General features: G+C 38.6%; 1 protein-coding gene across 1 annotated transcript in view; it reads right to left on the minus strand.

The window, feature by feature from the left end:
* LOC127635868 (seizure protein 6-like) overlaps positions 1-15,988 on the minus strand; it is a 39,592-nt gene that overhangs the window by 5,314 nt on the left and 18,290 nt on the right. Inside the window, exons 4-11 of the mRNA XM_052116128.1 lie at positions 12,075-12,267; positions 8,149-8,334; positions 7,846-8,014; positions 7,269-7,435; positions 6,302-6,496; positions 5,926-6,064; positions 3,572-3,768; positions 2,993-3,187 (exon numbers count right to left, since the gene is read on the minus strand). Of these exons, the coding sequence (XP_051972088.1) occupies positions 2,993-3,187; positions 3,572-3,768; positions 5,926-6,064; positions 6,302-6,496; positions 7,269-7,435; positions 7,846-8,014; positions 8,149-8,334; positions 12,075-12,267 (1,441 nt within the window). The remainder of the gene's footprint in view (positions 1-2,992; positions 3,188-3,571; positions 3,769-5,925; positions 6,065-6,301; positions 6,497-7,268; positions 7,436-7,845; positions 8,015-8,148; positions 8,335-12,074; positions 12,268-15,988) is intronic.

The following is a 15,988-nucleotide window of genomic DNA, read 5'->3' on the forward strand; positions in this document are numbered from 1 at the left end:
TGAGACTCTCTGTAAAACTATGTCTTCCAAACCTAATCTTTAGGGAAAACTTTAAGAGTGTTATTCCAGCCAGGTCTCCTAAGCAACCAAATGGGCCTCCACATGCAAAGTCTTCATGGTGTCATGAACAACGAGCCACGTGATAAGATGTGGGGATTGACTGTCTCAGAAGTGAAGGAAACTGAGACTTGTCCTCTGCCCCCGGATTGATGTGAATAACCATGCCACCATGAGGACCTACTAAGCAGTGGGAACTGGGCATTCCAAATTGGGAGGAAAGGGGATAAAAAAAAGAAGATAAAAAAGAGTGTTATGACACGACGTGGAGATCAGACAGGTGAATGGAATGCAGAGACTAACAATTGCCAACAAAAGCCTTCATCAGGCAATTAACAAGGACATTTGCATCTATGTGAACTTCTGCAGTTAATTCAGGATGGACTTCAAAGACATTGGTCATTAATCTTACAGTTCAAACAAAATCGATGTTTAAACACTGACCCTTAACACTTACTTAGTTTAATAATTTTATTAATAAAATAGTAAAGAGCATCCGGGAGAAGTTGGAGGATATGGAGAAACATTGCCGTTGGAATAACGTCTGTATTGTCGGAATTAAATGCCAAATGTTAATATGAGTGGATTGTCTCTCTCTACATGGAATGTGAATGGGTTGGGACACCTCATAAAAAGAAGGAAGGTTATTTCTTTTCTTAAGCATAAGAAATATGATAGTGTTTCTTCTGCTTTTTTCCACTTCCTGCAGTGAAATGTGCCTACCTTGGAAGGCACTTAAGGCATTTCTCAGGGGCCGGATCATACAGTATGCCTCATTCACCAAAAAATCCAAAGCACAAGAACTTGTGAAATTGGAAGGAAATATTAAAAGTGCCGAGGTAGAGCTGAAGCACTGAATGTCATCTAATGGTCTCAGAGAATTGATCCGAAATACAGATATAATACTATTTTGTCCCGGAAGGTGGAGTTTTGGCTATTCAGGGCAAGACAGTCATACTTTGAGTCAGAGGACAAAGCAGGGAAGCTTCTGGCTAGATATATAATAAAGACGTTTCATCAATATCATCTAGTCAGTGGCAAATGATCAGACTCCGGTCACTGCCAACTCACTTGATGCCAAAAATTTGTTTTATATGGTAGAATGGGATTCACTTTTTAAGATTTTGGAAATGTACGGGTTCGGGAATACTTTTATTGGATGGATTGAGTTACTTTATAGTGGTGGTACAAACAAATGGATTAATTTCAGATTATTTTACTCTGGAAAGGGGCACCCAGCATAGTTGACCTCTTTCCCCATTATTGTTCTGTCTTGCCCTGGAACCATTAGCAGCCGCGATAAGGAGGATGATTTTCCAGGGGTGATGACTGGAGGTGTGGCGCATAAGCTTTTGCTTTACACAGATGATATTTTATTATTCGTCTCTGACCCTACTAGATTTATGCCTTGCCTCCATAGAATTATTTATTCCTTTTCTAAGTTCTCAGGATACAGAGTTAATTAGTCTAAATCCGAAGCTTTGTCTCTGACAGCGTACTGCATGTTAACAGCTTGTCAGCCGGGTGCCTTCCAGAGGCCCAAACATGGCATTAATATTTGGGCATTTTATCCCCAGTAAATTTGTGTGATTTTAGTTAGTTAGTTTTGACCCGAAAAAAGGTTTGAGTGATGAGGGCAGGTGGGCTTCATTATATTTATGTATGATTGAGAAGGTTAATGTTATTAAAATGAATTGTTTTCCAAAATTCAACTACCTGCTACAATATCTTCCTGTAGATGTCCTCCTCTCTTATTTCAAGCAATTTGATAGCATAGCGAAGTCCTTTATTTGGAATGGTAAACGTCCCAGATTACATTTCAGTAAATTGCATGGGCCGATTGACAATGGTGGGCTAGGTCTACCCAAGATTGTGTTTTATTATTATGCATATGGCCTCAGACATTTGACTCATTGGTCACTTCCACCTGAGAGAGCCTCTCCCTGGTTTTGTATTGCAGCCCCTATTTCTCCATTGCAAAGCCTTTCGATCAAACTACTCAGAGAAGTTACATGCCGTTATCTCGCATTTGCGCTCAGTATGGACAAAAGAGTCCAGTGTGCTTAATTCTGACATTTATTTATATGTAGCCTCGAGCATAAGGCTGAACCCAAAATTATGTATTAATAAATAAATCCCCTGGATAGAGTAGATTGAGAGGGAGGTTAATACACTCAGTGACCTATATGAGAGTAGAGTGTTGAGATTCTTTGAAAATATGGTTCAACATTCAACATTTGGGATTTCCAGATCTCAGTTCTTTAGGTATTTACAGCTGCTCCACCTGCTCTGTACTATTTTTGGGAGTACCATACACCCGGCTAAAGTGGCAGATGCTGGGAGTGGTGATAACTGCTTTTGGGAAAGGTCCTGAGGCATCAGTGTATTACTCCCTGCTAGTTTTGGGGGCTGGAGCTTCAACATCTCTCAAGAGAATATGGGAGAAATATTTAAACTTGGTATTGGAGGAGGGATTGTGGGCTAGGATTCTAAAAAATGTCAAGTCTACATCGGGAGATGCAAGGATGCGTCTTATGCAATTTAAGATTTTACATCAATACTGTTGGATCGTCTGGAGCGCCCTCATTTCAAGAGTGGTGCTCAGAGATGGGGAGGGTGGCGGCATTCGAGGAAATGTCATGTAGAAGGCTGGGAAACTTATAAACTTATAAGTTTTCCATTTGATAGGAAATGGGGCAAATATTTGGCCTTGGAGGGCTCTCGGGGAGGGGTAGTGGAGAAAGTATATTTTTAAATGTATGTGATTATTATTATTATTATTTAATTTTATATTTTTTTCTTTTTTTTGTTGTTGTTGTGTGTATACTCACAACATTAAATGTTGACTCTGTGAATATATGTTTTTCTTTTCTTTGTCAATTTTGTGAATCAATAAAAAGTGTTAATCAGAAAAGAGAATGTTATTAGCTCTCACCTTTCTCACAGATGGGTACGTCACCACTCCATGTCAGATCCCACTGGCACATCAAGATCTCAGAACCCTGCAGCTGGAAACCAGGGTAACACTGGAAGGTAACTACCGTTCCATGGGTCAGGTCAGGATGGGATGTGCTCTTCCAGCCTTTGGGAATTTCTGGCAACTCTGCGCAGGTGTTGTTATGTGGTACTTCTATTATATGGGTGGTGGAAGGAGAAAAGAGACAAAAAATGCTTTTGGACATGCGATCTTGAGATTGTGAGATTTTTACTTTTAAAGGGGATAATTATTATAAGGTATTATTTTATTTAGAAACATGACAAACACTTTTTTCTGTGGAATAACATGCTCCAATGAATCACGCACAATAAAAGCAGGAACATGTATTAACATGTATAATATATATATATTAAATAGGATCAATTTCGATTAAGGTTCATGTAAACTTTAATTTCCCAACATTCTTATCACGTCAAATATAAATCAAATGTACACATGATGTGCTGTCCTTTTGTGAAAAAAGCTTTAAATGCTAGTAAATATGATCTGCACATAGAATATTGTAGTGCAACCTACCAAAGAAATGCACCACAAAGCCATTGTTGTAGCTGTAGACATTAGAGGCTGGATCAGACTGAAATTGGATGGTCACATCAGCCGAAGAGGTGTAGAGTCTGAATCGAGGGAGGAAGCCGCTGTACTGGCCCAGGATGTTGGCTGTCAGGTCATCACCATCATAAAAGGTCAGCACGTCATTTTTCCCAAGATGAAGACTGATGGAACAACACAATTTAAATGTATTGAATTAGAGTATATTAATAATCACAATGAGAAAAAGCAAAAGAGAAAAATCATGTGGGTTTGGAGTAAATTGAGTATTGAATTTCTGTTTTGGGGTGAACTATCCCTTTTATAAAGAAGAAGAATAAAAAGGGAGACATCATACAGTATTACCACAAACAATTCATCATTACCAACCAAACATGAATAATGTGAGGGAAAAAACGACTTATATAGACAGACTGAACAGTTTTGACAATGAGAATCAGTCATGTTTTCTATTCTGTCATGCTAAATGGAATTATAAAGGCCAAAGTTTAGATTCCCTAATCTATCAGGAGACTGTATTTACCTATTCAATGGGGTGGTGACATTTAGAAAATAAATTAGATTTATGTAGTGTAGGGTGGGAAAACTGAGAGGCAGAATATTCAGGGCCACCATACAGCTCTCACTCCCCTGTGGCTCTCTTGTCTGTTAAGTCCAAAAATGACTTGCATTAATATTCACAGCCTGGGAGTTGAGAACTGCAGAAACACTTCCGGTTGCAAAAGACAGGCCCAATTCCCTTGGAGTATTATTTAAACTGTTTGAGTTAAATAAGAGGGATGATACACATCCTGATGAACAGCTGTGATGGGTGTTTGTTTCTTCCTCCACTAAACAGGCTGATGGTTGGAGACAATTCTCAGTAGAGATACCAGAGAGATACTGAAAGTATCTGGAAGATAATTCTGTGCAGAGGTCAGTAAAGCTGAGCTGATCATGCATGCTGTCACACTTAGCACTGTCTGAGCAAGACACTGTGACTGGTGGACCAAAGCAGAGTTGGGCGTCTTTACATGTAACTTTTAGAGGGGGGAAATGTCTGAGCAATAGAAACATTGATTTTACTTTTACTTCTTTTATAATAATACTAAGAGAATAATTATTATAATGCCTTAGTGTTAGCCCATCTCCCATTAAGTGGCCTTTTTCCACCTTACAGAGTACCCACTTATTTCAATCCATTCTCCCCCAATACCACCCTAAAACCCACCTAGAACAACCTAAAACTTCCTATAATGTCCCAAAAGCAATTTATACCATTATAAAACCCACTCATACCACACCACACATACCTCTGCTGGTGCAAAACCCACACATACCACCCTAAAACCCACACATACCAACCAAAAAATACCCATATAACCCCAAAACTCACCTATATTGATCCAAACCAACCTATACCACCCTAAATCCCACCAATACCACAATGAAACTACCCATATCACCCCAGAAATTAACAATAACACAACAAAATCCACCTGCACCACCCCAAAGCTACCTACACATCCCAAAAACCATTCATACCAACCAAAATCACATCGATACCACCACAAAATTACCTATAGCACCACAAAACTCACCATTAACACCTCAAAACCCACCTCCACTGCCACAAAATCCAACCTAAAACCCACCCATACTACCCAAACCCTACCTACGCCCAGTACCGCCGCTCCCTATATGCATATTACGCAGTCTGTGCAGGGCACCAACTCCCTAGGGGGACACCATCCTACCCTAGGGGGGCTCGAGATATTCCACCGGCTGCACTAACTCGCACATTAAAAGTTATTCAAGGTCTTTCGCTTCGCCTCGCACCTCATAACTTACAGGTATTAGAAGAACCCCCACTGTCTCAAAGTATCTTGCAGGTGTGATTGCCCAGGTGTACAGATTGTCACCTGTGTGTTGGCCCATTAGTACTAAGTGTTAATGAGCCTGCGGGTGGCCTCAATGTCTGTGCTAAATCAATTATTCAGCCGTCATTATGCATACTGCTACCTCATAATTGAAAGCTGGTGAACAGCACTGAATGCAAATGGAGAAGTGAAAGCATTCTCATTAGAAGAAATCAGAGGGCATCAGACACCCTACTCCTCCACACGTACAAAATAAAATATTCCTAACTGGTTTATTTTGTAATCGCTAAGCACAGAATGCGCTTGTTATGGAGCAGGAACTTAAAGGAGAAAGAAAGAGATACAACTGGTCAGATTGAAACTATGTAGCAGTTCACTACAAACAGCTCTTTCTTTCTCATTCAATCATCATACTGATAAGTTTCCTCCTCTTATTTCCAGTTTGAGGATTCAGAAACTCACATCTGGACATCTAGCATAAATCTCTTGTCCTCCTCCACGTGCAGACCCCAGATACAGTCTTGACCTTTGTCATACACCTCAGGCCAGTTTGGAGAAAGCACCACACCTGCTGAATCTGTTATTTCTCCACTACACACAGCTGTAAAACACACACACACATTAAGATTTTAAAACAATTTAATTAAACAATAGACTCTCAACCAAAACATGACAAAGACAGTAAAATCACATTTAAAAACAGAAATGAGATCAGAAATGGATCAAGCTTTGTTGTGAACGATTTTTACACTTCTTAGGGTAACACAAACAAGAGTGACAGAAATGAACCAAAAAATGGGGGGGGCGGGTCTTTACACACTCACACATGCATAACTACCTCGGCAGGCTGGTTCTGTATCGTTCCATTGGGGATTTTCAGGGTTAATGCATTCTAAGATAACAGCGCCCTGCTCGAGTGTATAACCTGGCTCACAGGAGAACTCAACCACAGCACCAACTCCAAATGCAGGATCGCTTGTGGAAATATTTCCATATTTTACAAATGGCTCATAACAGCTGCCCTGTGAAAATGCTGTACAAAACACAAACTACATGATCAAAAACACACTTTGTCGCATAAACAATTATAAGACACAAATATTGAAAAACACAACACAAAATCTATTTAGAACAGAATATTGTAGAGATGAACACCATAGAATGGAAAATAATAGAATAGAATAAAATAAAAAAGTATTACTGTAGAATTGCACATTGTAAGATAGAAAAGAATAGAACACTGCAGAACACAATAGAATACTGCAGAATATAACATTCTATTGTAGAATAGAACACCGCAGAACAGAATGCTGTAGAATACAACAACATTGAATATAATAGAATAGAATAGAACACTGTAGAAAATAACACTGCAGAAAAGAATACTGTAGAGCAGAATGCTGTAGAATAGATTTGAATGATTGAAGGGAACATAATATAAAGGATACTGTTGAACAGAACATTGTAAGACAGAATACTGTTGAATAGAATAGAATAGAAAAGGATACTGTAGAATAGAACACTGCAGAATAGAAAAGAATATTATAGAATAGAACAGAATACTGTAGAATAGAATAGATTAGAATAGAAAACACTGCAGAATAGAATAGAAAAGAACACAGGTGAACAGAATAGAATCTTTTACTGACACACAGCTAGGCAATACACATGGGATGTGTATATATAAGTGCCCAATGTATAATACCATGTGAAAGACAATACAATATTCAATATAATATACAATATACTCTATACAATACAAATGCAATACAAAATGACAAGGAAACACAACTGAGTCCTTGTACCGTCATATTGGACGGCAGCACCAATGCACGTGCCCGTCTCATCACTGGTGAACTCCACAAACAGATGCCTAGTAGTGCTGGTCACGCCCTCAGTGGGCAGATACTCCACTGCGTATGAGTCATACAGGGGCGGGGAGTCAATGTCACTGCCATCCTTTATCAACAGTCTGAGAACAAACAGAAGGAATCAAGCAACAACAAAACAGAAAAAGAGTGAATAGACTGTCAGATTTTGTTTTTTAATATTATTTGTATAAGAAGCTCTTTCATGACATGTTTCATATGCAAGTAGTTTAGACTTATAGAAAAATAGGAAAGACTTTTTTATTACAGAGTCAATGTAGTAAGAGCAAGACTAATTAAGTAGTCTGCAATCAGAGTAAGAACAGAGCAAGAGCAATAAACAACAAAGTAATTCATAAACGTAAGTTTAAACCAACAGACATCAAATTGTGACAAATGATGTGCATTATTTAAGCACAAGTTACTTACTCACACACACACACACACACACACACACACACACACACACACACACACACACACACACACACACATGCAAAGTGAGAGTACATGCCTGTCATCATCCTCAGCCAGAGCCACTTTCTCAAAGTGAATGTGGAGCCGATGGCCCTCAGGGGCCTCCAGCACCCAATGACATGTCAAATTATTGCTGTAATTTCCTGGAAATCCAGGAGAGACGATATGACCATGAGTGGCATTTCTCAATGTCCCCCCACAAGCAACTGTGTGAGAGAGAGTAAGACAGAATGAACTGATTGCTAAAACTTAAAAATAACAGACTATACTAGTAACTTGTGTCCATTAAAATAAAAAACCCAGGAAAAGTGGTTGATACACTGAAGGGCTGGTCTCAAACCTTGACACCTGGGCTCTCTGCCACTCCAGTAGGGAGTGGTGGCATTTTGGCAGGTGAGAGAGGCGGGGCCACTGAGCTGATAGCCATTCAGACAGGAGAAATAGGCCACGTCCCCCACCTGGAGACCACTGACTGACACTTCACCATTATCAGGAGCCAGAGGAGAGACGCAACTCAGAGCAAATGCTGAAGAGAAAGAGATAAATGATTAATTGCAGACTATTTGTTTATAGTGACAAAAAATACGAGATATGAGATACAAGATTCAAGCACTAGCCCTTTAAAAAATTATTTTGTCATTATGTTATAAGAGAGAGAGAGAACAGATGCTCAATTTTGACGCAGACTTATTTCAACTCTATTATCTGTTCAGGTTCTGGTCAAATGCAAAGCAACATTTAATGTCGCCAGCTTTAAATTACAGACCCTGCCTTCTCTGTTTCCATGGTGATTATTGTTCTGATTGTTTAGCTGTTATTAATAATGACTAAGTTCGAGTACAGCAGGGCAGATCCCTTGCTTGCTGGTTTTTTGTTAACAGATCAGGGCCGGCGCTACCTATAGGCGAACTAGGCAGTTGCCTAGGGCCTCGGCCTTGGAGGCGGGGCCTCCAAAATATACACAAGCTTATCCACCAATCAAGAGCAGCAAAATACTATGCTGTTTGTCCATTGGATATAACAATTGTCATTCACCTGTAGTTAAACCAATTAATATCACCGTTTACATGCGAGTCACTCCCAACCTCTGAATTTATGAATGAAGAGATTGTAGATGAATAAAATCCAACTTTTCTGCAAATTTATCTGATGGCGCCGAAGCGAACTCATCCTTCAGGGGCTGCTAAGCGTAAGGCTAAGCAGGCACGCAAAGAAGGTGCAGCTCGTGATTCAGGTATCATCTATTTTTGAGTGATTGTAATGTATTGTAAAAAATAAACTGATTCTAACGATCAGCGTCATTTTGAGATAGATCATTTGACGGTTATTTCAAGTTCAAAAGAGCGCGAGCACCGCTGATGGACTGAATTCACTTCTGACACTTTGAATCCGAGCGTATGTAGCTACAATCGATTTCCAGCCCTAGTCAGGAGCTGACTCGCAAAACACTACAGAAAAAGTCAAGTTTGTCAGTCAAAGAGCAAACGCACTATACTAAAGCATTGTTTATTATGTTTTAAAACAGTCTGTATATCTTCTAAAACGCAGATGTTTAGCCTACATTAACTGCTCTAGTCTATCATAATAGACTATAGACCATAATAGACTTCATTTTTTTCGTTTTCCAATCATAAATACTGTTGCAATATTTATTGACTTTTCAGATTATATTTTTTTTTGTTTACGTTAATTAAAGTTACATTAATATGCACATTTAAGTAAAAATATAAAAATACTGATAACAGGTTTTGTATAAATAAAATGGTTAGGAATCATATTTGTTTTCAAGTCTTTTTTATTAAATGATGTTTTATTAACAAAGTTCGGGAGGAGCACATTCAGATAATCAACGAGATAAGAGGTATATATACTGCAGACCTCTGTTCATTGACAGTTTATCAGCATCCCTCCACCGCCCCCATCTCCTCACTTTGATTTTTAATAATCTCTTATTGGATGTAAACAACACAATCCAAAATACAATGCAATCCAATGTAATACTGTGTAAATCTGGCCAAAATTCAGAGCCTGGAGCCCTCCCCTGGACAGCATGCCAAATACGCATAATCTTTACTCTATTTAATTTGATGTAAGTGTGAACTCGTGAATTCTGAAAGGTGGAGGGGAGGAGGGCATGGCGGGGGGCCTCCAACATACATTTTGCCTAGGGCCTCCAAATGTCTAGAACCGGCCCTGTAACAGATGGCAGGACTTTATATTACTCTATTCTAATCTGTATCAGCATGAACAGAGAGAGACGCTTCTATACAGAGAATGGTAATGAAAAATTAGAGAACGAAAAAGTTTAGGGTCAATTTGCCAGGCAAAAAAGACATTTTATGAACTATGATTGAGATTTTACGTACAGAAGCAGAGATTAAAAACGAAACAAAAAAATTAATTATTTAAGGAGCCGATCAAACCAAACGCGTTTTGGCGCTAAAAAGCTAGATGCAGTGCAATGAGTACAACAGAACCCGGGGATCATTTTTAAATGTTTTTTTTAATTGGCACAGCTTCTAACAAATGTGGCGCTCATGCACAAGACACTAATCAAAACCGCAAGACATGGTGCAACATGTAAATGTACGTCTATTGCATGTTTACACAAAAAAACAATTGAAAAGTGCAGACAGACGCAAAAACACGTGAACCGGTGTGAATGGCCCCTAAGTTTGTAACTAATAAAAGAGGGAATCTGGAAGCAGAAAATGTTTTTGCTACTTTATATCTTATATATACAGTACATTTATATTTATAGAGTTATAAAGTGGCTGTATTTCTAACTCTTTCATTAGTTACACACTTCTCCATGTAGTGTCCCCACTATTAATCAGTGGACGTCTGATTAATTTCCATGTAGTAATCAGTGGGCGTTTCCAAACCAGTCATTTTTCAACAATCCAATGAAAGTAGGGAATCTCTATGTAGTATGAAAATCGAGTTAAGCAGTTGAAAATTGCCCATCCGAGTTTGAAAATGCCCACTGATTGGGAAACGCCTTTTTTTTTGTTCTGAAACACCTTTCTCAATTTTGTTTGATGCATACTTTCGATGAACACCTTCTCTTATCACAGCTTAAGAGACAACTATAAGCCATTCATATGTTAATTTCCCCCCAAAAGTATGAACACTGTGGTTCTGTGGTGCTATCAGAACATTACTCTGTTTGAACGTCCCGACCAGCCCAGTCAATCATTGTTGTAAGTTTGGGGTGGAACTACATCCACCAATGGAGGAAACCTAATTGAAAATGGTAATTATATTAAGTGCTGAGGCTGCTAGCCAAATCCATCTGAATCCAGTGAAGAAGAAAGAAAAAAAGCTTGATGTGCATAATGTATTCTCATCTAGTTGTTGGTATAAAGACAAAGGATGAGAGGTTGAATTCCGGAATAAGATTCTGGCCAAATGAGCTCCAAGAAATGTCATCATGGAGTAGTAATCATATTTAGAATGGTTCGTTAATTTCACTGCTTTAGAAAATGTATCAGAATGGTTCATTAATTTCACTGCTTTAGTGAATGTATCAGTGCTCTTCATGGTCTCTGAGCTGAAACTCACTGCTTTTAATAGCATTTATAGAGCCCTTGACCGTTTGAAAGGAGCATTTAACCCCTGCACATAAATATCAATAGAGCACAGCAATGCATTATAGCCCTCTCACATTTAATCTCTCTCCCATAGAAACGCTATTGATCTCCATTTAGCTGCGGGAGTGGAGTTCATGTGAGCCTCAAATGCCTCAAGATGTTTTAAAGGTGATGTGTGTGACATTTTTTCAATATTTGACTCTTTTTTTATTAAATACTTCCTCCAATTCGAGTTTAATGTACAGACACAGATATAAGTAAGCCACTCGTAAAATTATTTCCCAGAAGATTGTAAACACTTTTTCTCCGTTTAAGCACCCGATATTGCAACTTTTGGTTCATCCAAGGGTGTGAGTTTTGGGCGGGACTACCTGTTTAACCGGACAATGTCAGATTAATGTCAATGTCAATTAATCAGTGCATCCAAGTGAATCATCGGATACTATTGAATAGAGCTCAGAATACCAGTAGTAAGATTATACAAAAAATGATTAATTAAATTTCATTATTCTATATAAACAAATCAGTATTCCTAATTTTTTTTTTTTGTTGTTTTTGAATATCAATGTTAAACCTGTAATTGAGTATAAATAAATCATAAAGTAAATTATTAAATGCTAATTAAATGCTCCAGTTAATAAATAGTCAAGGTATCCGAATGATGATATGGTACCTCTGTACCGCAGGAGTAAGGAACCAGGCTGATCAGCCCGCTCCCTGCTGAACCGCACAGAGATCTCGTTACTGGAGCTCCGCAGCACCAGGCCACTGGATAACACTGAGCTGTTGGCTAGGACAGAGGGCACAGGTCCACCTAGATCCTCCAAAATTGCCTCCATCCCATCCTCCAAACTCACACTGAGCACCTGGTGCAGAAGAGCACAGTTCGTGTTAAGAGATTGCAGATACCAGTATACAGTATATGCATATTGTAAAACTATAAGTGTAAGGCTGTGAATGCATATTCAAGTGCTATAATGTTAAAACGGTTTCTTGTTGCATGACAGACCATTAATGTTTTTTCATAAATGTGATTTTAGGGAAAAAATGAAACACTTGAAAATAGTCAATAAACTCAAAATAAATCCTAAAATTAAAATATTCATTATGTAGATTGTGTCTGTTTCATAGCTTGTCTAAATCTTTAATTTGATCAGAATATTATGCAAAATATTTATATATAGAATAAGGATGAATATCTCAAAGAAAAAACAAAGACTATTGAAAAAAATATTATTTTAGCACAAATACACTCTAAACACTTTAAGAAACGATGCATTTCTGCATTCTCAGATCAGATCTTTATTTAATATCTGCTTCTGGTTTAGTAGCTGAAATATCATTCCTACTTTTATTCCCATACAAATATATAATCAAAATACAAATGAGCCAAACACAGAGACATACAGGCTCCAGCAACAGGATGGTGATTAAAATTGTCTAAATGAAAAATAATTGTTGTTAATAATGGGTTGACCCTGAAAGGTAAAGCTCTAATTTAAAAGGCATTTTCCACAGGTTGCCCGCTGCCCTTTGTGGCATCAGCCCTTCATTTCCATAAACTGGCCCTAAACAACTAAAAAACTCTCCATCCTATTTCATGATGGCGTTGACATATCCAGACTTCTGAACATGGTTGAGGGCAGCATGTACAGTGCAATCCGGAAAGTATTCACAGTGCTTCACTTTTTCCACATTTTGTTGTGTTACAGCCTTTATTCCAAAATAGATTAAATTCATTATTTTCCTCAAAATTCTACAAACAATACCCCATAATGACAATGTGAAAGAAGCTTGTTTAAAATCTTTGCAAATTTATTAAAAATAAAAACCAAACAAAATCACATGTACATAAGTATTCACAGCCTTTACCATGACACTCAAAATTGAGCTCAGGTGCATCCTGTTTCCACTGATCATCCTTGAGATGTTTCTACAACTTGATTGGAGTCCACCTGTGGTAAATTCAGTTGCTTGGACATGATTTGGAAAGGCTCACACCTGTCTATATAAGGTCCCACAGTTAACAGTGCATGTCAGAGCACAAACCATGAAGTCCAAGGAACTGTCTGTAGATCTCCGAGACAGGATTGTATCGAGGCACAGATCTGGGGAAGGGTACAGATACATTTCTGCAGCATTGAAGGTCCCAATGAGCACAGTGACCTCCATCATCTGTAAATGGAAGAAGTTTGGAACCACCAAGACTCTTCCTAGAGCTGGCCGCCCGGCCAAACTGAGTGATCAGGGGAGAAGGGCCTTAGTCAGGGAGGTGACCAAGAACCCGATAGTCACTCTGGCAGAGCTCCAGCATTTTTCTGTGGAGAAGAGGAGAACCTTCCAGAAGAACAGCCATCTCTGCAGCACTCCACCAATCAGGCCTGTATGGTAGAGTGGCCAGACGGAAGCCACTCCTCAGTAAAAGGCACATGACAGCCCGCCTGGAGTTTGCCAAAAGGCACCTGAAGGACTCTCAGACCATGAAAAAAAAATTTTCTGGTCTGATGAAACAAAGATCTGAATGGCAAGCGTCATGTCTGGAGGAAACCAGGCACTGCTCATCACCTGGCCAATACCATCCCTACAGTGAAGCATGGTGGTGGCAGCATCATGCTGTGGGGATGTTTTTCAGTGGTAGGAACTGGGAGACTAGTCAGGATCGAGGGAAAGATGAATGCAGCAATGTACAGAGACATCTTTGATGAAAACCTGCTCCAGAGCACTCTGGACCTCAGAATGGGGCAAAGGTTCATCTTCCAACAGGACAACGACCCTAAGTACACAGCAAAGATAACAAAGGAGTGGTTATGGGACAACAGACTTGAACCCGATTGAACATCTCTGGAGAGATCTGAAAATGGATGTGCACTGACGCTCCCCATCCTGATGGAACTTGAGAGGTCCTGCAAAGAAGAATGGGAGAAACTGCCCAAAATAGGTGTGCCAAGCTTGTAGCATCATACACAAAAAGACTTGAGGCTGTAATTGGTGCCAAAGGTGCTTCAACAAAGTATTGAGCAAAAGCTGTGAATACTTATGTACATTTTTTTTTTTTTTTCGTTTTTTATTTTCTAATAAATTTGCAAAGATTTCAAACAAACTTGTTTCACGTTGTCATTATGGGGTATTATTTGTAGAATTTTGAGGAAAATAATGAATTTAATCCATTTTGGAATAAGGCTGTAACATAACAAAATGTGGAAAAATTGGTCAACAGTTTGACAAGCAATTTAAGTGAAATTGTGCTGAGAATCATAATTAGAAAGTATTCACTCTCTTCATAGACTTTCAGAGGAGCTGTGTGGACTCCAACAGATTGGTTTGTGGGAAAGTTAATGAGGGTCTTGCAGACAGAGCATTGGACCCTGGAGAAATGGCAATGTGAATACTACTTCTAATTACAGTTGAACAAAACCCCCAAATTTACTAATAATGAGTTTCTCAGTACACCGAACTAAACTAAGACTGAACCAAAACACTTGCAACGGAAGCATTAGATCTTAAAGGGTTCTTGGAGAATGCGACTCATGATGCTCCAAAAACTTTTTAAAAAAAAATGCAGATAACAACAACTGCCCATAAATCACCCACAACCTTGGTCTCAAAGATAATGGTTAAGGGATGGATGGCCAAATGAGAGAAATCACAAAACACATAAAGTTATTTCACCACTTGGCTACAGTATCTACAGTATGTTTATGAGGGTCAATCCTTCTGTTTTCTGCATTAGCACCACAACAGCTGCAGATAAAGGCTTGCATGTGTGCATGGAAATCAGAAAAAGCGGAGGAGTTGACATGCAGAGAACAATATCCATTTTCAGCAAACACAAGGCCAAAGCACAATTAGCCCCCCTCCTGATCGAGCACATTTCTAACTCGCTTTCTTTAAACTGGCAACTTGAAGAATTACAAATGCCAGGAAGGAGCTATTCATTTCAGGACAGTTTTGGAGGAACAACAGAAATACACAGAGAATATTAAAACTCTGTAAGTCCAGAGCTGAAAGACACATCTCATGATCAATTCAGTGCAGTATACTCATGGGTGTCACTTTGTTTTAAAAAGTGGTGGGGACATTTGGTGTATTGGTGTATTATAATTTAATAAAAGAAGATTAATTATGTAAAAGTGGATGTATATCATGAGCAGGGAAACTTCTATTTGTATTTTGCTTTGATGTTTTTCTTCTGACACATACCGGATGAAAGCTATTTCTAAAAGTGTTGGGGACATGGCCCATCCTTCCCACCTAGAAATGATGCCCTTGATTATACTTAATTTTTAACATTCACTTTAATACCCTCAAACATAAAGTACAAAACAGAGTTTCCTAATAAACCTCAACTTTAAGAACATCAATATGCATTACTGAACTGAATTCGATAAAAAAAACTCTTAATGTTAAAAAGCCTTCACTTCAGTCAGACCTAAAAATAACTGAAAAAAGACAACTATTCCTGAAAATTGCAAACAAACCGCATTACTCTGAAAACCAACTGTCAGAAATCATCTGTCACCAAATTCACAAAAGACCACATGATCAGATGAAAACATCACATTTAAAATGTTCAGAACATCAAATGAG

Source organism: Xyrauchen texanus, chromosome 43 (genome assembly GCF_025860055.1).
Source record: "Xyrauchen texanus isolate HMW12.3.18 chromosome 43, RBS_HiC_50CHRs, whole genome shotgun sequence".
Taxonomy (NCBI): Eukaryota; Metazoa; Chordata; class Actinopteri; order Cypriniformes; family Catostomidae; genus Xyrauchen; species Xyrauchen texanus.